The sequence below is a fragment of the Lepidochelys kempii genome, chromosome 14, assembly GCF_965140285.1.
Source record: "Lepidochelys kempii isolate rLepKem1 chromosome 14, rLepKem1.hap1, whole genome shotgun sequence".
Lineage (NCBI taxonomy): Eukaryota > Metazoa > Chordata > Testudines > Cheloniidae > Lepidochelys > Lepidochelys kempii.
The window spans coordinates 37,540,405-37,564,401 of record NC_136393.1 but is presented as its reverse complement, the minus strand read 5'-3'; the positions used below and the strand labels follow the sequence as shown (position 1 = coordinate 37,564,401).

The 23,997-nt window shown below is 48.9% G+C and overlaps 1 protein-coding gene and 1 non-coding gene across 3 annotated transcripts; one reads left to right on the top strand and one right to left on the bottom strand.

Moving 5' to 3' along the window:
* Positions 1-5,474: 5,474 nt before the first annotated feature.
* Positions 5,475-5,547, top strand: TRNAK-CUU (transfer RNA lysine (anticodon CUU)). The gene has a single exon. It is a non-coding gene; the product is annotated as a tRNA-Lys (tRNA).
* Positions 5,548-10,511: 4,964 nt separating this feature from the next.
* LOC140898391 (uncharacterized) lies at positions 10,512-23,992 on the bottom strand. 2 transcript variants are annotated; one of them, XM_073312177.2, is made up of 2 exons: positions 23,834-23,992; positions 10,512-19,957 (listed from the first exon to the last, which is right to left on the bottom strand). In XM_073312177.2, the coding sequence occupies exons 1-2, from the start codon at positions 23,841-23,843 to the stop codon at positions 17,541-17,543; spliced, it is 2,427 nt and encodes an 808-aa protein (XP_073168278.2). In that variant the 5' UTR covers positions 23,844-23,992; the 3' UTR covers positions 10,512-17,540. The 2 variants fall into 2 exon arrangements, with proteins under 2 accessions (XP_073168278.2, XP_073168279.2); XM_073312178.2 differs by having other exon boundaries at positions 10,512-19,954.
* Between the last annotated feature and the right edge of the window lie 5 nt (positions 23,993-23,997).

The following is a 23,997-nucleotide window of genomic DNA, read 5'->3' as shown; positions in this document are numbered from 1 at the left end:
ACTGACCCGATGCTTCGTCTGCGCCCTTCTGCTGTTTTGCATTGGCGTTGTTGGTGAAGGTCTCAGAACACATTCCTGGTTCTTTGGCGGTTCTGCTGGAGGTGTCCCTCTAGCTCTGACTATGGCATCGTCAGGAGAGCTGCCCAGGCCTGATTAGGAAAACACAGATGTTCCAATTGAGCAGCAAATAAATATTTTACAAAATTCACCAAAACCACAAAACTGAACTCTACAAAGTGGTCCCCAAACTTTTCAGTGTCGAGCCCCCCATTACCTCTGTCTGCACACAACACCCCCCACACACCGGAGCTGGGGCTGGGAGCAGGGCTGCAGCTCGCAGAGTGGGTGGTGTGGACAGCGATAAGGGGGCCAAGGCTGGGGGAGCAGCTGGGGGTGGATCTGGGGCAGGGAGCAGGGCTGCAGCTGGGCAGGGGCCATGAGTCGGGGCTGCGGCTAGGGGTGCAGCCGGGGCAGAGCGGGTAGCAGAGCAAGGCTGTGTGGAGCTCTCTCTCTGCCCCCATCTCTCCCTGAACATTCCTCCTCTGCTTTACAATCTCTCTCACCAAAATCCATTTCAGGCTGTACCACCCCATGTTTTGATTCATTTCTACCACTAGTGTTTCTCCAAAACCTAGACAGACATTTTTAATACAAGCACATGTTTTCACCATGCACCCCAAAACAAAGTGTGAAATAAAATACCTTTAAAACCCCACACCACAACTATGTCTTGCATATACCCCTAAATCACAAACAGGTTTAATTTTTTTTTAAACCCATTTTAAAAACACCACATTTTCCAGAGGAAATACCCCAGTAGTTTAAAATAGTCAAAACCAAACAGTTTGCAACAAAATACTTTAAACACCCCCCCATACCTATCTCCTGCATATACCCCTAAATCAAAAACAACAATTTAAACATCAAACCCAACTATTTTAACCGTTTTAAACACACACACACACACACCCCCTTAAAAAACATAGTATTTTTAAACAATAAAATGCTTTTCAAGCAACCCACACCTATTTACTGCATATGCCCTCAATCACAAATAACAGTTTAAACATCAAAAACAGCTTTTTTAAAGACTTGTTTTAAAACACACACATATAAAAGCAAAGTGCAGAAATGTACCTTCCCCCATAAGGTAAAGGGATGCTGGCACATGGTTATTCTGTTTTCCTCCATGTGTTCTGGGGTCTTTGGGTTAAAGAACAAGCAAAATTTTAGTTAGTATTATTCCCCAAATGCACGAAACACCTATACAAGCTATTAAATACTTATTTGGTTTTTGTTTGTTAAACAGTATTAAGCACTCTATAGTTAAAATGGGGTGTTACCTTGTCCTGGTGAAATACAGCTTGAAGTTGCTATTTCCATGCTAAACAGCTCACACTGTAATGAAGACATGTATCATTATTAGTAAGGACAGTCTGGACACAGTAACATTATATAATATATATTTTCAGAGTTAAAAAACAAACAGCACATACCTCCTCTTGCAGTCCAGCAGCAGCCTTTCTGGTCAATTCAAAATAGTTTCTGTTATCAAACAGTCTCCAAAAAGAAAAGGAGGACTTGTGGCACCTTAGAGACTAACCAATTTATTTGCCAGGTTTCAGAGTAGCAGCCGTGTTAATCTGTATTCGCAAAAAGAAGAGGAGGACTTGTGACACCCTAGAGACTAACCAATTCATTTGAGCATAAGCTTTCGTGAGCTACAGCTCACTTCACTGGATGCTGTAGCTCATGAAAGCTTAAACCCTCAAATAAATTGGTTAGTCTCTAAGGTGCCACAAGTACTCCTCTTCTTTTTGCGAATATAGACTAACACGGCTGCTACTCTGAAACCAGTCTCCAAAAAGCTCAGAGTTTTTTATACCATCCCAAAACTCTACTGTACTCAAACCTATGTCTCAAACATCCCTGTTTTATACGGAATATAGGAGCTTTTTTACTTTATTTTAAACACATTTGGGGTTTTTGTTTTGTTTTGTCCCCCACCTGCCCCCCAGATTCTTCTACATGCATTCCAGATTTTTGCTGTAAATAGGTCTCTTCCCAAAGGCACAATAGCTGGGTTCTTACAAACTATTTTTCTTCAAAAGACATACAGCTTCTTGAAAACAAACCAAGATATCCCATCATAACTTTTATCTTATTTAAGTGCCCCACAGTCCTAACAGAAACATAGAGAGTCATCAAGCCCTTTTCAATAGAGATTTTCATTTACTGCTACCAAGTTTTACATCACGTTTGTCCCCTCACCATTCTCTTTTGTCCCCGTTTGTCCCCTCATTGGTTTTCTTTAAAGCATTGTCAGGGTCTTGTGCACTTTGCACAGCATTTACCAAGGTCACCCCTTGTGCTAAATTTTCTTGGGTTAAGCACAGACATTGCATAGCATAACCTATTCCTTTTTCCTCGTTAATAAATCTTTAGATAGTTTATTACAGGATTGGCTACCAGTGTCATCTTTGGTGTGAGATCTGGGGTAAGTGTGAGATCTGGGGTAAGTGACTGGTCTCTTGGGACTGGAAGCAACCCAAATAAGGTATGATTTTTGGTATAAGTGACCATTTATTACTAAGTCCAGTTTGTCTGGGTAGCAACATAGTCTAGATCAAGGGTTGTCAAACTTCATTGCATTGCAACCCCCTTCTGACAACAAAAATTACTACAGGACCCCAGGAGTGGGGACCAAAACCTTAGCTCGCCCTAGCCCCACCACCCTGGGTGTGGGGTGGGGAGAAAAGCCAAATCTCCACTGCCCCAGGCTGGGGGCCCAAAGCTGAAGCCCAAGGGCTTCAGCCCTAGGCAGGGGGCCTGTAACCTTAGCCCTGCTTCCCAGGGCTGAAGCCCGCAGCTTTGGGCTTTGGCTTTAGCCCTGGGCCCCAGCAAGCCTAAGCCAGCCCTGGTAACCCCATTAAAATGGGGTCATGACCCACTTTGGGGTCCCGACCCACAGTTTGAGAACTGCTGGTCTAGACAGTCTAATGGGACTGTCTGTGACACCATGGTAAGACTTTTATAGCGATCCAGAAGTTCACATTTGTTATCGGCTTGGTGAAATCTAATTATAGAATACACTGCCAGCTTGGGGTATCTGCCTTGTTTTTAACAGTATGCCCTGAGGTCGGCACCCACGGTTGGCAGACAACATCACCAGCTCAATTACATGAATTTGAAGACATTTGGACTCGATTTTGGGATACATTTGGTTAAAAAACCATTGAGACTACTGAAAGAATGCCTGACCTCCATTCCACGTACCCTCCCTAGTCCCCTCCTTCCCTGGTTTTCCTGTTTAAGAGTGTCTTGTATTTTATGGTTGTAACACCCACCCTACTGTGTTACGTCTACGTGGTACCGTTTGGTTTTGTATCGGCTGGTCTTGCAGCTTTGATGAGTTGTAAAACTGTATAATTCTGTTGGCGAACCTCTGCAGTGTGTTGGATTCAGAATCATACACAAGCTGTAACTCATTTACCTTTATGTGCTGTGTAAGGAGGCTTATTTCTTCACGCACTTACTTCCCTGGTCCTTCTCGCATGAATAGAGAGCCACAATACCCGAAGTCCAAAGGTGCAAACAATTCAATGTTTATTGAGGTGAACTTCCAGCAAGCATGATTCCAGTTTCCTTCCTTAGTGTCCCTCTTCCTAGCTCTGACACCACAGAGCCTTACACCTGTGTCCCTGTTCCCATTCCTGCCCTTAGCCAAACATGATTCCAATTTCCCCACCCCCATTCCCTGTTCCCATTCCCCCCCCCACACACACACTCACTTCCTGATTGACTGCAGACTATATAATAAAACTTGAGTTCTGCTTAGCTATACCTCAACCAATCATTTTACCGAAATTTAACTAACTAATCCTAACATATTGTAACATGATTATGTAACCAATTATATCCCACCACCTTAATTAGTTTACACCCAGCAAAATTAATTATACAGCAGACAGAAACAATCATAGAACCAGACAGAGATTATACAGACAAACAATAGCAAAGTAGGAACTATAATGACAAAACAATACAGAAGTGAGGATTTCCCATCCCAGCTATTGATAAGTGAGTTCTTGCCAGACGGGATGCTATCAAATTAAGTTTCCTTTTACATTTTCTAGGCACTTCCCTTTCTCTGGAGGTGATAGGCACTATCAGGAGAGGATTGTATTCCTAACAGCCCAATAGCACCTTCTTTCAATGTGAGGAGGTTGGAATGTGAGGAGGTGACCGGTCGCTTCCCGGCTTATGGCTGCCTCTGCTGCTTAGCCAAAGGCCTTCGCTTGAGCACAGGGCCTCAGACTGTCACAGTAAGAGAAGGCCCTTCCACCCGCAGGCAGTGATTTTGATTCTTTCTTTTATACCACTAGAACTAGCCAAGTGATAAGAATACACCTAAATTCTTAGAGTGTAGGCCTTTACAGACAGGCCTGAATGTCTATATCCTAACATGCTGTTTTATTGGTTTCAGTTTTACATAAAAACAAACAAACAAACAAAAAAATGAATTTCACATCCAGACACACAAAATGGTTCTCTTATTCCCAAAACAGAGTTTCCACGCAGGAAGTGATTCCAGACGAGCGATTCCAGTCAATTTCTCTGTATAGACGTAGGGTGACCATCCATCCCGTTTCTCAAGGGACAGACCCGTTTTTTGGGACTTTTTCTTGTACAGGCCCACACCCCCATCCTGTTTTTTCACAGTTGCTATCTGCTAACCCTACATAGACGTGTCCTTAGCAACTAAGGTCCAGATTTTAAAGATACTTAAGGACCTAGAAATCAACTGGTGTTAGGCCCCTGGGCACTTTGGAAAGCCCACTGGACTCCTAGCTGCATCTTTAGGCATCTAAATATCATCTGCAACCCAGCCCTAGTAGCCTGTGTGATACAGCATGGCCAGAAGGCAGCAGGAGAGTGATATAGTCCCAGGATGAGGAGAAGCCTTATACCCAGTAGGGGGGAAGAAAGGTTTCTATAGATTAACTAAAAGCACCTGAAGCCAATTAGAGCACCTGAAGCTAGTCACCTGATAAAACCCCCCTGCTTCCATCAGCCAGAGAAAGAAGTTGGAGCCAAGTGGTTTGGAGTTGGAGCAGAGTGCAGTTTGGAGGAGTTGAAGTAGAGGAGAGTTTGGAGAAGTGCCGTGGCTGGCTAAAAGACCAAGACCCTAGGTAAAGAGACACCCGGCTTGTACAGAGAGATAGGGCAGGAAGCCCCACAAGCTGAAGAGCAGGAGACGGAAGTAGCCCAGGGGAAGGAAGCACTAGTTCAAGTGGTTTACCATTATCCCTAGGGCCCTTGGGTTGGGACCCGGAGTAGAGGGTGGGCTGGGGTCCCTCCCTCTCCACTACCCTTCTCTGGGTTACTAGTGGGACAGTAGATACCCTAGTTCAGGGGCAGGAAACTGCGCCCTGAACCTCCCCCAAGAAGAGGAAGCATAACACCCATCATGAGCCCGGCTAGCTCAGTCGGTAGAGCATGAGACTCTTAATCTCAGGGTCGTGGGTTCGAGCCCCACGTTGGGCGAAGCGAGTAAGTTTTGGAGCGGGTGGTGGTGGTCGGGGACTCTCTCCTCAGGGGGACTGAGTCATCTATCTGCTGCCCCGACTGGGAAAACCGAGAAGTCTGCTGCTTGCCAGGAGCTAGGATTCATGATGTGACGGAGAGACTGCCGAGACCCATCAAGCCCTCGGATCGCTACCCCTTCCTGCTTCTCCACGTGGGCACCAATGATACTGCCAAGAATGACCTTGAGCAGAGCACTGCAGACTACGTGGCTCTGCGAAGAAGGATAAAGGAATTTGAGGTGCAAGTGGTGTTCTCGTCCATCCTCCCCGTGGAAGGAAAAGGCCTGAGTAGAGATCATGGAAGTCAACGAATGGCTACGCAGGTGGTGTCAGAGAGAAGGCTTTGGATTCTTTGCCCATGGGATGGTGTTCCAAGAAGGAGGAGTGCTAGGCAGAGACGGGCTCCACCTAACGAAGAGAGGGAAGAGCATCTTTGCGAGCAGGCTGGCTAACCTAGTGAGGAGGGCTTTAAACTAGGTTCACCGGGGGAAGGAGACCAAAGCCCTGAGGTAAGTGGGGAAGTGGAATACCGGGAGGAAGCACGAGCCGGAGCGCACGAGAGGGCAGGGCTCCTGCCTCATACTGAGAAAAAGGGATGATCAGCGAGTTGTCTCAAGTGCTATGTCAAGTTTCCTCCCCACTCTGAACTCTAGGGTACAGATGTGGGGACCTGCATGAAAACCTCCTAAACTTACTTTCACCAGCTTAGGTTAAACTTCCCCAAGGTACAAATTAATTTTATCCTTTGTCCTTGGAATTTCCACTGCCACCACCAAACTTTAACTGGGTTTACTGGGAAATGTAGTTTGGACACGTCTTTCCCCCCCAAAATCCTCCCAACCCTTGCACCCCACTTCCTGGGAAAGGTTTGGTAAAAATCCTCACCAGTTTGCATAGGAGACCATAGACCCAAACCCTTGGATCTTAGAACAATGAAAAACCATTCAGTTTTCTTACAAGAAGACTTTTAATAGAAGTAAAGAAATCCCCTCTGTAAAATCAGGATGGTAGATACTTTACAGGGTAATTAGATTCAAAACATAGAGAATCCCTCTAGGCAAAACCTTAAGTTACAAAAAAGACACACAGACAGGAATAGTCATTCTATTCAGCACAGTGCCTTTCTCAGCCATTTAAAGAAATCATAATCTAACACATACCTAGCTAGATTACTTACTAAAAGTTCTAAGACTCCATTCCTGTTCTATCCCCGGCAAAAGCAGCATACAGACAGACACAGACCCTTTGTTTTTCTCCCTCCTCCCAGCTTTTGAAAGTATCTTGTCTCCTCATTGGTCATTTTCATCAGGTGCCAGCGAGGTTACCTTTAGCTTCTTAATCCTTTACAGGTGAGAGGATTTTTCCTCTGGCCAGGAGGGATTTTAAAGGGGTTTACCCTTCCCTTTATATTTATGACAACCTATACACAAATGCAAGAAGCCTGGGAAACAAGCAGGGAGAACTGGAAGTCCTGGCACAATCAAAGAATTATGATGTGACTGGAATAACAGAGACTTGGTGGGATAACTCACATGACTGGAGTACTGTCATGGATGGGTATAAACTGTTCAGGAAGGACAGGCAGGGCAGAAAAGGTGGGGGAGTTGCACTGTATGTAAGAGAGCACTATGACTGCTCAGAGCTCAAGTATGAAACTGCAGAAAAACCTGAGAGTTTCTGTGTGAGCAACAAGGGTGATGTCGTGGTGGGAGTCTGCTATAGACCACTGGACCAGGGGGATGAGGTGGATGAGGCTTTCTTCCGGCAACTCACGGAAATTACTAGATCGCAGGCTCTGGTTCTCATGGGAGACTTCAATCACCCTGATATCTGCTGGGAGAGCAATACAGTGGTGCACAGACAATTCAGGAAGTTTTTGGAAAGTGTAGGGGACAATTTCCTGGTGCAAGTGCTGGAGGAACCAACTAGGGGCAGAGCTCTTCTTGGCCTGCAGCTCACAAACCGGGAACAATTAGTAGGGGAAGCAAAAGTGGATGGGAACCTGGCAGTGACCATGAGATGGTCAAGTTCAGGATCCTGACACAGGGAACGTCCAGCGGAGGGCAACAAAAATGATTAGGGGACTGGAACACACGAGTTATGAGGAGAGGCTGAGGGAACTGGGATTGTTTAGTCTGCAGAAGAGAAGAATGAGGGGGGATTTGATAGCTGCTTTCAACTGCCTGAGAGGTGGTTCCAGAGAGGATGGTTCTAGACTATTCTCAGTGGTAGAAGGGGACAGGACAAGGAGTAATGGTCTGAAGTTGCAGTGGGGGAGGTTTAGGTTGGATATTAGGAAAAACTTTTTCACTAGAAGGGTGGTGAAACACTGGAATGCGTTACCTAGGGAGGTGGTGGAATCTCCTTCCTTCGAAGTTTTTAAGGTCAGCTTGACAAAGCCCTGGCTGGGATGATTTAGTTGGGGATTAGTCCTGCTTTGAGCAGGGGGTTGGACTAGATGACCTCCTGAGGTCCCTTCCAACCCTGATATTCTATAATTCTATGATAATCATACTGGCAATTTGCCACACCTGCTACTTATTAACAGTAGCACGGGCTGTATTTTCAGTGCTGAAGGTCCTTTGTTCAACCCTCCTCAGTGACTATGGTGCTTGTATGCATTTGCCCATAGCCAGGGGCTACATAGGCACTGGAAAACTTTAGTTTTTTCATAGGCGCAGTTTGACTTCTATATTTGGGGGGTGGGGAGGGTGCAGGGCTTGAGCCAGCTCCATGCGGCAGAGCCCGGGGGCGGGAGCGTCACCTTCACCGCCAACTCACCTCAGCAGGCCACCCAGCCTGTCAGGGATTGTGGGTGGGGGCACAACCAAAAACTGTAACTCACAGGGGTGGGTGGGGGGACTCAGCTCAAAAAGTTTGAAAACTGCTCAGCAGTTGTGCTAGAACATGGGGGCGGGGGGGGGGGGCAGAGGGCATGGCCCCATCACTTTTAAAAGTGGTTGGGTCCCACTTTTATGGGGCCGTAAGGGTGAGCGATTGGAGAGAGGGGGCGGAGAGAAGCATGCTGGTGGCAAGGCCTCTGGGGAAGGGGTGGCATGGGGGGGCAGGGACATGGTTTGGGTGCTGGTGGCACCCCCACTTTCAGGGAGCTGGAGAGACAATGGAAGACCCAACGACCTTTTAATGGCTGGCAACCAAGGCAAGCAGAGTTACTGATGACCCAAAAACGAAATTCCTTTATCTGGTGTCTAATTTTGATAGGATGGAGTGGTCTAAAATCCTACACAGATGATTTTATGAATACGGGACACTATGCTTCCCTTAGATTGAGAAATGAGGAGATTCTCAGGCCGGGACACCATGGTGGTGGGTCAGTATAAGAACCCAAAGGAATAGAATATCTTACACACCGCAGAGGAAACTTGGAGACAAACAGGAATTTCATTGGTCAGGTCCCTTCCACCAAGCAATACAGAAGGTTCAACAACAACAACAAAGGCCTTTCTTTGTTGGCTGCTGAGAACTTTTGAATAACTTCGCACTTCCTATTAGGTGCCTAAATGGAAGAAGTTGGGTGCTGAGCAATTTTGCAAATCCAGCCATTTGTGAATAATTACTGGTAATCTAAGCAGGGCCTGAAATGAGCTCTCCCCTGACATCTAGTGCTGAGCTGGGGAAGAGGACTTCAGGAGCCGACCTTGTTTGCATGGGCACACCCACCCTGCCTAGGTGCTCGGCATGATGGTACTGCTTTGCCCGAATGATCACTTTTGGCTGGTGTTGGATCACAAGTCACTTTCTTACTGGGGGCAGGGGCACGAAAGGGTTGTTCTTCCTGTTGTGTGAATCAAGGGCAGCAGAACTGTGCTTGGCATACCCTGATTGAAGGCCTCACCCTCAACTAAATGGCACTCACTACGCAGGGGACATGGGTGCTAAGCCAAAGCCCACTGGAATAAAAGGTCAGGTAAGAGACATCATTTGCCCTTTCCTTTCTCTACTATGTAATAACAAAGCTGAGTAATATTCAATGGGGAGTCGTTACACACCAACAGAGCTAAAATCATTGATAACTAGGGCCCTACCAAATTCATGATCCATTTTGATCAATTTCATGGCCATAGGATTTTAAAAATAGTAAACGTCACGATTTCAACCATTTAAACGTGAAATGTCATGGTGTTGTAATTGTGGTGGTCCTGACCCAAAAAAGGGCTGTGGGGGGGTCACAAGGTTATTGTAGTGGAGTGGGTGTGGTATAGCCACCCTCACTTCTGCATGGCTGCCCGCAGAGATGGGCCCTTGGTCAGCAGCTGCCACTCTCTGCCCACCCAGCTCTGAAGGCTTTGAGAAACGCTGGTCTCTCCCATGAAATCTGTATAGTATACGGTAAAAACACACAAAAGATCAGATTTCAAAGCAAGGTGCTCCCCCCGCCCCAGGTTGGCAGACCACCCCCCAGAGCTCCTGAAGATGACCTCTGAACTTTGGATCTTCACTGATTAAGGACAACAACTATGAATGGGGTGTGGTGGAAGGAGATGGGAGGGGCGCATTAAAGGAACTTTTGGTTGATGGATTTAAGAACCTGAGGCAAAAGGACACTACCCAATGTCTTTTGCCTACGGTTTTATGTTTATGAATCCTGTTTGCGGTGTTTTCCCTAATTAATGCCGGGTGACTTCCCTCCTTTTATGAAAAGTTTCTTTTCTACGCTCAGACTCTGTGCTTGCAAGAGGGGAAGTGCTGCTTCTTGGAAATGCCCAGGGGTGGTGTGTAATTGCCCCAGGTTACTGGGTGGGGGCTCGAGCTGGTTCTGTGTTGGATTGATGGAAAGGAACCCCTAGGTATAGAACCCAGTCGTGGCTGCTGCTGACTCCACCTGGCAGAAGGGTTACAGTAAGAAATATTCCTTGAAATTGAGACTGGCTCTCATGCAATTGTACCCCTCGCTCACAAAAAGTGGCTCTCTGTCCCCCTCTATTGGCTAGATGGGATATAGATGTTTTGAGTTCACTGTAGCCTTGGCGGAAATGGAGATTGCCTGGTTACACTTTTTATCATGGTGACATTTATTACAGATTAATACAGGATTAACAGAGCATTTCAAGAAATGGTCACTCAATCGTTGGCTGGGCGTTCAAAAGCCTGACACTCAACTACATTTCTCCATTTATCTTTCATAATGTGGTAACGTCTGAACACCGCAGCTGATCAATTCCAACATACATGGGAATGTTCTAGATGTCAGTGGTCACAATCCTATTGATTTTGGGGGAACAAAATCAGAAAACAAGAAAGGGAAAAATAGGGGACACGGGGAGCCCCTTCCATCTGATTCACCTAGCCACAGCTTCAACCACCTCTGCAAATGTCTATAGACCAAACAACAGGTTGATGGCACCCCCAACACCTTCCAGCATAACAACATCCCTGCTCCTTCTCCCAGTGGAGTTTAACATGTTGCTACCCCAAATGACTCATCTCCAGGACAGAACAAAGACTAACCGGGGAAGGGAGGAAAGTTACAGGGAGTCGCTGAAATAGAGGGGAAAGGAGAGTAAACTGGAGGGAGGCAAGAGGTCTCTGGTATGTGCAATAAACTCAGCCTACAGAAGCAAAGAAGTATGCAACCCCCCCCCCCCATTTAGACAGGTCAACAGATTGCTTATAACCATTGATATTGACTCCTACGGACATGCTTATAACCTTCAATCGATGCACCTATAGCACATACTAATCATGTCTGTTACATGCTTCTAACAGCTATTCATCGTTTATTAAAACTTTTATAAATAAAACTTTACTATCAAATGCAGCCCCCTTTTCTCCTTTAGATCAGGCCATACCAATTCTTGCTTTTAGCTCCAGAAGTCTCAAGTTCGGTTTCTGAGCAGCAATGGTACATGCGGACACAGAGATTGGAATTTTTAAAGCTCTGTAGGGAATTTGAGCATCTGTGAGGACTGAACCCCCTGACCTCTATCCAAAAGCATAAGCACCTCCCGCTTGGGCTAAAGGGCCACATCCATTAGCCAGGCCTAGCTAGCGGTGAAGTTACGAGACCTGTTTGGAAAATGGGAATTTGTTTCCTAGATTTTAAGGCTAGAAGGGACCATTTGATCATCTAGTCTGATCTCCTGCTTTATATAGGCCATAGAATTCACACAGCTACCCCTGTATTGAGTTCTCAGAGGAATTTTCAGGGGCATATGTCCTTTGGGAAGTTTTCCCAGTGGAAAATTCCACTTTCCCATGGGACTATTAGAAAAAGAAGGGGAGAGTAAGAGAATCCTATTTTCTCACATTTTCTGACTGTTTCCCAACTTTTTCCAGCTGGAAATCAAGTTGGAAAGTAGATTCCCACTAGCTTTCCCCCGCTTGGGGATTTCCCAGTGGGAAATGTCCAGTTTCCCAGAGGAATGCTATTTTTCTGGTTTTGATGAAACGAGATTTTCCATTTGTGATGCTGTATGGAATATGGGGGGCACTTTATATGATAGTGTTGATGCCAATATTATAAAATTGCAAGGAATCTGAGCGGATATGCCATGTGAGGTATCTGTGAAAATGTTAGAATTTGCCAAGTATGATCATCTTCTTTATATGTTTGTATCACCTTTGTAGTGTGAGTTATAGATGTGTAGGGTATAGCTGTATTTCCAACTTGTGCTGTGTTTCTGGGTGACACCCCCAGACTGACTGCCATCAGCACTGCCTAGCCTGTTTGATGGCCATCAAGGGTCATCAACTGTACAATGAACCCACTGAAAGAATCCAAGGGTTACACTGTATGAGTCAGCAAGACATGTAGGGGCATGCCTATGGAAGAGAACTCCATGGCTTTTCCATGCCACGTGCTGTGAAGCTTGTGTCTGGGACACAGGAAGTACAAGCCACGTGGCAAAAGAATATAAAAGGAAGCTGCATCATCTCCATTTTGTCTTCATTCCTGCTTCTTACCTCTGGAGTAACTTTTCTACAAACTGAACAAAGGACTGAATGATCCATCCAAGCTGTGGATGTGTTCCAGAGGGACTTTCAAGCCAGCAAACTCACCAATACTGCTAAGACCCTGATATATGGACTTTGAAATCTCTGTATGTATCTGATTGCTTTATCATTTAACAACTCTCTTCTTGTTCTTTCTTTTTCCTTATAATAAACCTTTAGTTTTAGACACTAAAGGATTGGCTTGCAGCATGGTATTTTGGGTAAGATCCAAACTAGTACTGACCTGGCAATGTGGCTGACCCTTTGGGGTGAGAAGAACATTTTGTATATGTGAGGAGAGTTTTTAAATAACTTCTCACTGTACTGGACCTAGGTGCTGATTGGAAGCCAGAGAACTGGAATGCAATAAATGGGACTATGTGATTTCTTTTTTAGTTTCTCGAGAACCAATGTGGGGGATCAGAAGCACAGTTTGTGACTGGTTGGGGAGTCTAACTTGAGTGTTTCTCCCAGAACTGGTGGTTATCTGCTCTCCTTTTGCAGCCTGAACTGATCTTGGCATTTTCAGTGAGGGCTGCCCCAAGCACCCCGGGTCCCACCCTTAACAAAATATTTTCTGTTCAGAAAATGCCAATCAGTGACTAGCTGTCAACACAATTTCAAGCATGACAAAGGTCTCTACATTCATGCCACAATAATGTATTCTAAGGGTACTTATCAGGCCTCCCTTTACCTAGTATTCAAAGACCTCGCAATATTTAATGCACTATGTAAGATGGGTGCTCCTATCCCCATTGTATAGATTGAGAACTGAGGCACAAGAGGCTAGATTTTCAAAGGTGTTTCGGTACCTAAAGATGCAGGGAGGCATTCAACAGGATGTTCTAGTAATGGAAGTTACTAGATCGCAGGCCCTGGTTCTCATGGGAGACTTCAATCACCCTGATATCTGCTGGGAGAGCAATACAACGGTGCACAAACAATCCAGGAAGTTTTTGGAAAGTGTAGGGGACAATTTCCTGGTGCAAATGCTGGAGGAACCAACTAGGGCAAAGCTCTTCTTGGCCTGCTGCTCACAAACCGGGAAGAATAAGTAGGGGAAGCAAAAGTGGATGGGAACCTGGGAGGCAGTGACCATGAGATGGTCGAGTTCAGGATCCTGACACAAGGAAGAAAGGAGAGCAGCAGAATACGGACCCTGGACTTCAGAAAAGCAGACTTTGACTCCCTCAGGGAACTGATGGGGAGGATCCCCTGGGAGAATAACATGAGGGGGAAAGGAGTCCAGGAGAGCTGGCTGAATTTTAAAGAATCCTTATTGAGGTTGCAGGAACAAACCATCTCGATGTGTAGAAAGAATAGTAAATATGGCAGGCGACCAGCTTGGCTTAACAGTGAAATCCTTGCTGATCTTAAACACAAAAAAGAAGCTTACAAGAAGTGGAAGATTGGACACATGACCAGGGAAGAGTATAAAAATATTGCTCGGGCATGCAGGAGTGAAATCAGGAAGGCCAAATAACACCTGGAGTTGCGGCTAGCAAGAGATGTTAAGAGTAACAAGAAGGGTTTCTTCAGGTATGTTGGCAACAAGAAGAAAGTCAAGGAAAATGTGGGCCCCTTACTGAACGAGGGAGGCAACCTCGTGACAGAGGATGTGGAAAAAGCTAATGTACTCAATGCTTTTTTTGCCTCTGTCTTCACGAACAAGGTCAGCTCCCAGACTACTGCACCGGGCAGCACAGCATGGGGAGGAGGTGACCAGCCCTCTGTGGAGAAAGAGGTGGTTCGGGACTATTTAGAAAAGCTGGACGAGCACAAGTCCATCGAACCGGACCCGCTGCATCCGAGAGCGCTAAAGGAGTTGGCGGATGTGATTGCAGAGCGATTGGCCATTATCTTTGAAAACTCATGGCGATCGGGGGAAGTCCCGGACGACTGGAAAAAGGCTAATGTAGTGCCCATCTTTACAAAAGGGAAGAAGGAGGATCCTGGGAACTACAGGCCAGTCAGCCTCACCTTAGTCCCTGGAAAAATCATGGAGCAGGTCCTCAAGGAATCAATTCTGAAGCACTTAGAGGAGAGGAAAGTGATCAGGAACAGTCAGCATGGATTCACCAAGGACAAGTCATGCCTGACTAATCACATTGCTTTCTATGACAAGATAACTGGCTCTGTGGATGAGGGGAAAGCAGTGGACGTGTTGTTCCTTGACTTTAGCAAAGCTTTTGACACGGTGTCCCACAGTATTCTTGCCAGCAAGTTAAAGAAGTATGGGCTGGATGAATGGACTATAAGGTGGATAGAAAGTTGGCTAGATCCTCGGGCTCAATGGGTAGTGACCAATGGCTCCATGTCTAGTTGGCAGCTGGTATCAAGTGGAGTTCCCCAAGGGTCGGTCCTCGGGCTGGTTTTGTTCAATATCTTCATTAATAATCTGGAGGATGGTGTGGATTGCACCCTCAGCAAGTTTGCAGATGACACTAAACTGGGAGGAGAGGTAGATACGCTGGAAGGTAGGGATAGGATACAGAGGGCCCTAGACAAATTAGAGGATTGGGCCAAAAGAAATCTGATGAGTTTCAACAAGGACAAGTACAGAGTCCTGCACTTAGGACAGAAGAATCCCATGCACCGCTACAGACTAGGGACCGAATGGCTTGGCAGCAGTTCTGCAGAAAAGGACTTAGGGGTTACAGGGGACGAGAAGCTGGATATGAGTCAACAGTGTGCCCTTGTTGCAAAGAAGACCAATGGCATTTTGGGATGTTTAAGTAGGAGCATAGCAAGCAGATCGAGGGACGTGATCGTTCCCCTCTATTCGACATTGGTGAGGCCTCATCTGGAGTACTGTGTCCAGTTTTGGGTCCCACACTACAAGAAGGATGTGGAAAAGTTGGAAAACGTCCAGCGGAGGGCAACAAAAATGATTAGGGGACTGGAACACATGAGTTATGAGGAGAGGCTGAGGGAACTGGGATTGTTTAGTCTGCGGAAGAGAAGAATGAGGGGGGATTTGATAGCTGCTTTCAACTACCTGAAAGGGGGTTCCAAAGAGGATGGATTTAGACTGTTCTCAGTGGTAGAAGGGGACAGGACAAGGAGTAATGGTCTCAAGTTGCAGTGGGGGAGGTTTAGGTTGGATATTAGGAAAAACTTTTTCACTAGGAGGGTGGTGAAACACTGGAATGCGTTACCTAGGGAGGTGGTAGAATCTCCTTCCTTAGAAGTTTTTAAGGTCAGGCTTGACAAAGCCCTGGCTGGGATGATTTAGCTGGGGATTGGTCCTGCTTTGAGCAGGGGGTTGGACTAGATGACCTTCTGAGGTCCCTTCCAACCCTGATATTCTAGGATTCATAGGCACCATACCTGCACAGGGACTAAACTCCCATTGATTTCAATCTTTAGGCACTTTGAAAAATCTAGCCTTAAGGGTGCGTTTCCATTAAAGCTGGACCTGCAATTTCCAGCATGGGTAGAGGTATATGTGCTCCCTTTGATGGCGCTAGCATGCTAAAAACTAGCTAGCTCCGGGGCAGCAGAACGGGGGGGAACCAGGGGGCCATGACCCATCACTTTTTACTGGCTGTAAGGGCAAACGACAAGGGGGAGAGGGCGGAGAGGAGTGAGCAGGGGGCGGGGTCATGGAGGGAAGAGGTGAGGTGGGGGCAGAATCTCAGGGGAAGGGGCGGCACAAGGGCGGGGCCTTGGGGAGAAGGGGTGGCACAGGCAGGTGCGGCCACAGTTCAGGTGCCAGTGGGCCCCCCACTTTTAGGAAGCTTCCGCCACTCCTAGTGTAGCTGCCATGGGGTGGGGGGCAGGACGGGCTAGCCACCTGAGTACATAGCGTGGGTCTCGGATGGGATTGTCCTCCATGCTGCGGCCGCATCGCTGTTACTTTGAGCACGCTAGCTTGATCAAAGCGAGGGTGTGTACATCTACTCAAGCTGGGACTTACAACGGCAGTGTGGATGGTCCCTAAGTACCTTGCTCAAGGTCACACAGGGAGTATCCTGAGCCCAGCTATCCCCCAGCGCCGACTTCCTCCCTTATTTGAGCCATAGGTGCCAACTCCGTGGGTGCTCTAGGGCTGGAGCACCCACAGGAAAAAAATGGTGGGTGCTGAGCACCCACTAGCAGCCACCCATCCATGCCTCTGCCTCCCCACAGCTTCTCTTGGCCGCCGGTGGGCCCTGCCGATCAGCACCTCCCTCTCCCTCCCAGCGCCTCCAGCCCACCGTGGATCAGCTGTTCGCTGGCATGCAACAGCTTAATTGCATGCCAGCACTGGCGGGGGAAGGGAGGAGCGAGGGCAGGGTGCACTGGGGGGAGGGGGAGGATGGCGTGGTACGCTCAGGGGAGGGGGCCGGAAGAGGCGGGTTGGGGGTCGGGCCTTGGGGGAAAGGGTGGAGTTGGGGTGGGGCCTGGGGCGGAGCAGGGGCGAGTACCCCCCGGCACATTAGAAAGTCGGCACCTATGATTTCAGCTACCTGAGGGCAAGGATGGTCCAATGGTAAAGGCTCTGGCTGAGGACATGGGTGAGTCAGTTTCATCTCCCTGCTGGGCTGCGGGTTTCCTGTCTGACTTCGAGTTAGCCACTTAGCCTCTCTGCGTCTCATTATCCCTCGTTTTACAGATGGGGGACTAATGCTTCCCTACCTCTCGGGGTGCTGTGAGGATATAGAGATTAGGAATTGGGAAGTGCTTTGAGCTCTACAGGTGAAAAGTGATGTGTAGGAAGGCAACAGTATTATTAGTCACAGTGGAAGTAATCGGCTTGATCTGGAGCAAGGAAGATTTAGCCCAGATATGTGGAAAAACTTTCTAACACTTAAGGGGAGTTTGGCTCTGGAACAGGCGACCTATGGAGGTTGTGGGACCCTCACCACTGGAGGTTTTTAAGACCAGGTTGGACAAACACCTGTGAGGGATGGGCTAGGTGTATTTGGTCCTGCCTCCGCTGGTGGGACTGGACTGGATGCCCTCTCGAGGCCCTGTCCAGCCTGACACTTCTAGGACCGCACCAGTGCCAGGTGGCTATGCCGTGTGGGTCCCTTGGTGGGCAAGGAGGTGAGAACTGGTGCTGAAGCTTTTCCCACAGTCGGTGCATTTGTAAGGCTTCTCTGGCAGGTGCGATCGCTGATGGACCACCAGGTGGGAGCTCTGGCTGAAGCTTCTCCCGCACTGGGGGCACAGGTAGGGTCTCTCTCCCGTGTGGGTCCGCCAGTGCTTAACGAGGTCCGAGCGCCGGGCGAAGCTCCTCTGGCAGTCGGAGCATTGGTGGGGCCTGCCCTCCGCGTGGGCCCTCTGATGGGTCACCAGGGCCGGGCGGGAACTGAAGCCAACCCCGCAGTCAGGGCAGAGGTAGGATTTCTCCTCCGTGTGGGTCCTCTGGTGGGTGATGAGGTTGGAGCGCTGGCTGAAGCCCCGCCCACAGTCAGGGCAGTGGTAGGGCCGCTCCCCAGTGTGGGTCCTCTGGTGGGCATGAAGGTTGGAGCTCTGGGCAAAGCCTTTCCCGCAGTGGGAGCATTTGTAAGGTTTCTCTCCCGTGTGGATCCTCTGGTGTTTGATCAGCACTGAGCTGTCCCGGAAGCTGCGCCCGCAGTCAGGGCACTGGTAGGATTTTTCCCCGGTGTGGGTCCGGCGGTGCACGATCAGCGTCGAGCTGGTGTTGAAATTCCGCTTGCAGACGGCGCAGGTGTAGGGCCGCTCCCCCGTGTGGGTCCGCTGGTGTTTGATCAGGTTGGAGCTCTGACTGAAGCTCTTCCCGCATTCGGAGCACCTGAAGGGCTTCACCGCTGGACAGCGCGAAGGGGCCAAGCTCAGATCAGAACGTGCCTTGCGGCCCCTTGGCTCTGCCTGGCGGGCAGCCGGCACTGGGCTCTGCTCCATACCAGCGCATGGGAAGGATTCCCCCTCTGTGTGGGCTCTCTGACGTGCACTGACATTGGACCTGGTGGGTTGGGGACTTTGCTCAGTGTTAACACATGGAGAGAACGCCTCCTCCAGTGGGGTTTTGGGATGTGTACTGGGGGGTGCTGGGCTCGCCTTCAATCTTTTCCCCAGATCAGCTTCCTCCTCTTGGTCAGCTCCTTCTCGTGCATTGTGATTGGAGCCACTCAACCTTTCCATGGCGTTAGCACGCGGACGAGATTTCTCCTCTCGGTGCATTCGCCGATGCACATTGAGCTCAGAGCTGGCATCAAACCTTTCCCCGCAGTCAGGGCATTGATGGGGCTTCCCCGCCAGGTGGGCTTCCCCATCGCTGGTCTCTGCCGAGCTCTGGCCGACGCTTCCCTTGCTCTGAGTATCTTTACCGGGATCCTCTTCCTGGAGGACCGTCGGCGTGGTGCTCATGCTGCCTTTATAGGGCTTTGCATCCTCATGGAGTCTCTTATGGGTAATGAGGTGGGAGCTCTGGCTGAAGCTTTTCCCACAGCTGGCACACCTAAAGGGTCTCTCCCCCGTGTGGACCCGGCGGTGCTTATTGAGGTCCGAGCGCCGGGTGAAGCCCCGCTGGCAATCGGGACATTTGTAGGGTTTTTCTCCCGTGTGGGTCCTCTGATGGGTGATGAGGGCGGAGCGGCTGGGGAAGCTTTTCTCGCAGTCGGGACATTTATAAGGCCTGTCGCCTGCGTGGCTCCTCCGATGGGTCAGGAGCTGGGCGCTGGTGCCGAAGCCTTCTCCGCAGTCGGGGCACAGGTGGGATTTCTCCTCCAGGTGGGTCCTCTGGTGGGAGATCAGGTTGGACTGCTGGCTGAAGCTCCGCCCGCACTCAGGGCATTTGTAGGGCCGCTCCCCAGTGTGGACCCGCTGGTGGGCGCTGAGGTTGGAGCTGGTGCTGAAGTGTTTCCCGCAGTCGGTGCAGTGGTAGGGCCGCTCCCCGGTGTGAACCCGCTGGTGGGCGTGCAGGTTGGAGCTCTGGCTGAAGCCTTTCCCGCAGTGGGCGCACTTGTAGGGCTTCTCACCCGTGTGGGTCCGCCAGTGCTTGATCAGCACCGAGCCCTCACTGAAGCTCCGCCCGCAGTCGGGACAGCGGTAGGATTTCTCCCCGGTGTGGGTCCGGCGGTGCACAATGAGGGCCGAGCTGGTGTTGAAGTTTTTCCCACAGCTGGTGCATTTATAGGGTCTCTCACCCGTGTGCAGCCTCTGGTGAGTCAGGAGGTTGGAGCTCTGAGAGAAGCTTCTGCCGCACACGCTACATTTATAGGGTTTCTCGGCGGTGACCGTGTTGCCGTCTTGGGGTCCCTTGAGAGCTCTCTGATGGCAGGCGGGTTTATCCTCTTGCTTCGCTGGGCGCTGCCTCCCTGACCTGCGCCGACTCTCCACAGCTTTCCCCCGCTGAGAAGCAATCCCTTTGGACCTTCCCGAGAATGCCCCGCATGGTTCTGCACGCTCCGGACCTCCCTGCCAGGGATTCGTCTCTTCATTCTCATGCTCGAGCCCATCAGCTGCTGGGATAAAAAGAGAGAATCTGAAGGTGAGTTGTTCTCTGGGCTGGGAAGAAAGGAAACCTCAGCACCGGGGATTGGGGAAACTCGATAAGGTGGAGAAGCAGAGGCCAAAACCCTAGGAACACTTGGATCTCGGCACAACCTCAAGTTATTGGACTCCCGACAGGAATCATGGAGCGGAATGAAGCGGCCTGTGCTATTTGGGCGGTCGGACTAGATCTGCATTTCTCCACCTGTGGGTCGGGACCCAAAATTGGGTCTCCAGAACGTAGGTGCCGACTTTGTGGGTGCTCCGGGGCTGGAGCATCTGCAGCAAAAAAAAAAGTGGGTGCAGACACAGCCACAAAACAGCTGTTTGGAGGCTTGCCCGAGGGTGGCGAGCAGCCAGTAGTGGGCAGGCGGGGGACTTGGGAGGGGTGCAGCGGGGGCAGAAAGAGGGAGAGCAAGGGCGGGGCCTCGGGGGAGTGGGGCAGAGCTGGGGCAGGAAGAGGTGGAGCGAGGGTGCGGCTTGGGAGGAAGGGGTGGAGTGGGGGGGCGGGGCCTCGGGAGGGGGGCAGAGCGGGGCAGAAGAGGCGGGGTGAGGGCGGGGCCTTTGGGGAAAGGGCCTCAGGGCAAAGTGGGGGTGGAGCACCCCCGGGGAAAACTAGAAGTTGGTGCCTAGGTTCCAGAATGTTTCAAAGGGTCGCATGGCAGCTCCTGCGGCTCCTGTCCCATGGGGCGGCTGGGCTCGCCTCCCCGCTCCAGGCACTGCAACCTCCCAGCGCCACTCAAGTTTGGCCCAGCCATCATGGCGATGGGAGCCTGGGTAGGCCAAACCTGAGTGAGTGGCCCTGCAACCCCATGAGCCAGGGCACAGCTCCGCTCACACAGATTGGGTCCAGTCAGGGGCCGGGGCCAAATCTGAGCAGTGCTGCTATCCCAGAGGTCACAGTGCCCGGAGCAGAGACCCAAGCCTAGCCAGCCCCAAAGCATGGGAGCTGCAGGAGCTGCCACTGTGGGGCGAGCACTGGGCAGGACCGAACCTTCCCAGGGGGCAGGATCCAACTGAACCCACCTCAGGGCCTCCACCGCCAGACTATTTACTGGGTCGCAACAGGCCACAAACATTAACAAATGGCTCCTGATCCCGGAAAGGTTGAGAACCACTGGGCTAGAGGATCAGAATGATCCTTCTGACCTTGAAATCTTTTTGGAAAGGGTTGCTTATTTCAAACACTTTACAAGGGTGTAAATGACAACACAAGATCACAGTGTGAGGAAGGCTGATGGTCTTGAGGTTAAGGAAAGGGGCAAGGCCACAGGACACCTGGTTTCATTCCCCAGCTCTGATACAGACTCCCTGTATGACCTTGGACAATTCACTTAGGCTTGGATGTTTAAAGGCGCCTATGTGAAACAGACATCCAACTTTCATTGAATTTCAGGAATAACTCCCTTAGGTAACCTTTGAAAATGCCAGCCTCAGTTCCCATATGTGAAATGGGAATAATAGTCCTTTTTCCTCCTTCCTACCATGTCTATTTAGACTGTAAGGTCTTTGGGGCAGGGACTGAGTCTCACTGTGTGTTTGTAGTGCGCCCAGATCTCAGCTGCTGCCTTTAGATCCTATGTAATACAAATAATGCAGAGTCTAAGGCTTTAAGAAACCATTGCGATCATCTATTCTGACCTCCTGGCCAGAGAACCCAGGCCAGGGAACTTCCCCAGAATAATTTCTGTTTGCACTAGAGCGTATCTTTTAGAAAAGCATCCAAACTTGATTTAAAAATTGCCAGAGACAGAGAATCCACTGCGATCCTTGGCAAATTGCTCCAATGATTAATTATCCTCGCTATTACTAAGTAAATCAATAGCAGTAAGGTTCCAGGAAAAGGAAAACGATTAGGGTGACCACCTGTCCTGATTTTATAGGGACAGTCCCGATATTCAGGACTGTGTCTTACATAGGCGCTTACTACCCCCCCACCCACCCTGTCCCGATTTTTCACACTTGCTATTGGGTCACCTCTAAGAACAATGCCAGCAAACTAGTCCTACCATAGAGATGCAAAATGTAAGGAACATTTGGGGGTTCATCATCATTATACCCAAAGTACTGGGTCACTGGCTAGAGCTGGCAGAAAATTTTCCACTGGAACTGTTTTCTCAAGGGGAAATATTTTGACAGAATTGAAATGTTCTGCGGCAATGTCCCGATTCTATTGAAACTTTCAACCAAAATCAGGCAGGTTTCTCGGGTCCTTGTTCAAAGGCAGCCTGCCCCGGAGCAGAGGAGCATATTTAAGAAACACCATTCTCCCTGCAGAAACATTTCAATGTTTCTGAAGCAAAATATTGCAGGACTTCAGTTCCACAATTTGCACGGTTTTGCTTTTTTGTCCCAATTTTGGCCAAAACGTTTCCTGAACACTCAAAATTTCACAGAACCAAAATTCTGTTCTCTAGCCAGCTTTAGTGGTGTGGTCCTCAGTATGCTATAAAGTGGTTTCAAATAAAAGGAAGTATTTCTTCACACAACACACAGTCAACTTGTGGAACTCCTTGCCAGAGGATATTGTGATGGCCAAGATTATAACAGGGTTAAAAAAAGAAGTAGGTAAATTCATGGGGGATAGGTCCATCAAATGCCTATTAGTCAGGATGAGCAGGGATGGTATCCCTAGCCTCTGTTTGCCAGAAGCTGGGAATGGGTGATAGGAATGGATCACTTGATGATTACCTGTTCTGTTCATTCCCTCTGAAGCACCTGGCATTGGCCACTGTCAGAAGGCAGGATACTGAGTTGGATGGAGCTTTGGTCTGTTCCAGTATGGCCCTTCTTATATTCTTATGTTCTAAAATGAGTTTCACTCCTATCCCCAAGCATAGTTCTGCCCCTGAGAAGGTGCCAGAGAGTCTACGGAGTCCACTAGAGACTTTTGCTCCTGCGTGGAATTTTAAGTGGAAGATGATCAGACACTACGGTGATGGGAGGCTGTAGAAAACTGATAGCTAAATTTGAAACAGGAAAGCAGCTCTCACAATGCCAGCTGAGGAGTGTGAGCTGTGGGGGAAGGTCTACTTTCTGGGCTCTTCCGCTCCCTCCCTTTCCCAGTTCTGGGTTTGGACTCGGAGTCTGTGGAACCAGATTCTGCTCCACTAACGTCAAAGGAGCTACAGGGCCAAGATTTTCCAAAGCAGCTGCTGAATTCTGGATGTTTAACCCAACACACCATAAAGAAGCCCTGATTTTTCGGAGGATAAGTTCTCAGCACTTTTTAAAAATCCGGCCCCGTTAAGATGGACACTGAAAATCATTAAGTCACTTTGCAAAATCTTGGCTCAGCTAAGAAGCTGGGCGACTGTTCCAGTGACGCCAACATCTGTTTTTTATCGCCAGTCTCATGATGTTTAGTGTTTTCCTCAAAGCCCCAGCACCCAGAGTCAGATGATTACGGAAGAATCTCAGCTTTAATTTTTTTCTTTTAAAAAAATACATTTCTAGCCCCCAAGGTTAAAGAGAAAAGCTTGAAAACTTGGTTCTAGAGTCTCAGAACCCAGAAGGCAAATAATAAACTGTAATAAAATAATAATTATTAATAATAAATAACAAAATTAATAATAATAATAATTCTGTGTTTATTATTTAAAGCCTCATTATTTGAAAGCAGTCTCGTGATTTTGGGGGGCTGACTGATTTTTGAATGATTTCAGCTGGCAAATACAGGGGTCCTGCGGTCCAGCACCAAACAGGGCATCTTGCTCTCTAAGCAGCTTCTTAGGGGTCAGGCTTCAAAATGCTCAGCTGCTGTATTGACCTACATCAAGGTTCCTTGGCTGCCTTCCCTGAGCTGTCTACTCATTGCACCTACCATCAATCCCCTTCCCAGCACTTACCTGGATTCATACTGGAGAGGGCCCTGTGCCCAAGCACCAAGGGGTAATTGGGGAGCAGCCCCAGCCAACCAGAGATGCTTCTCTGATGCACCGGGGTAGCAGAACCTGCATCTCAGTTGCCTTTTGTGTTTCCATCACAGATGCACTGTGGGAAATGTAGTCTC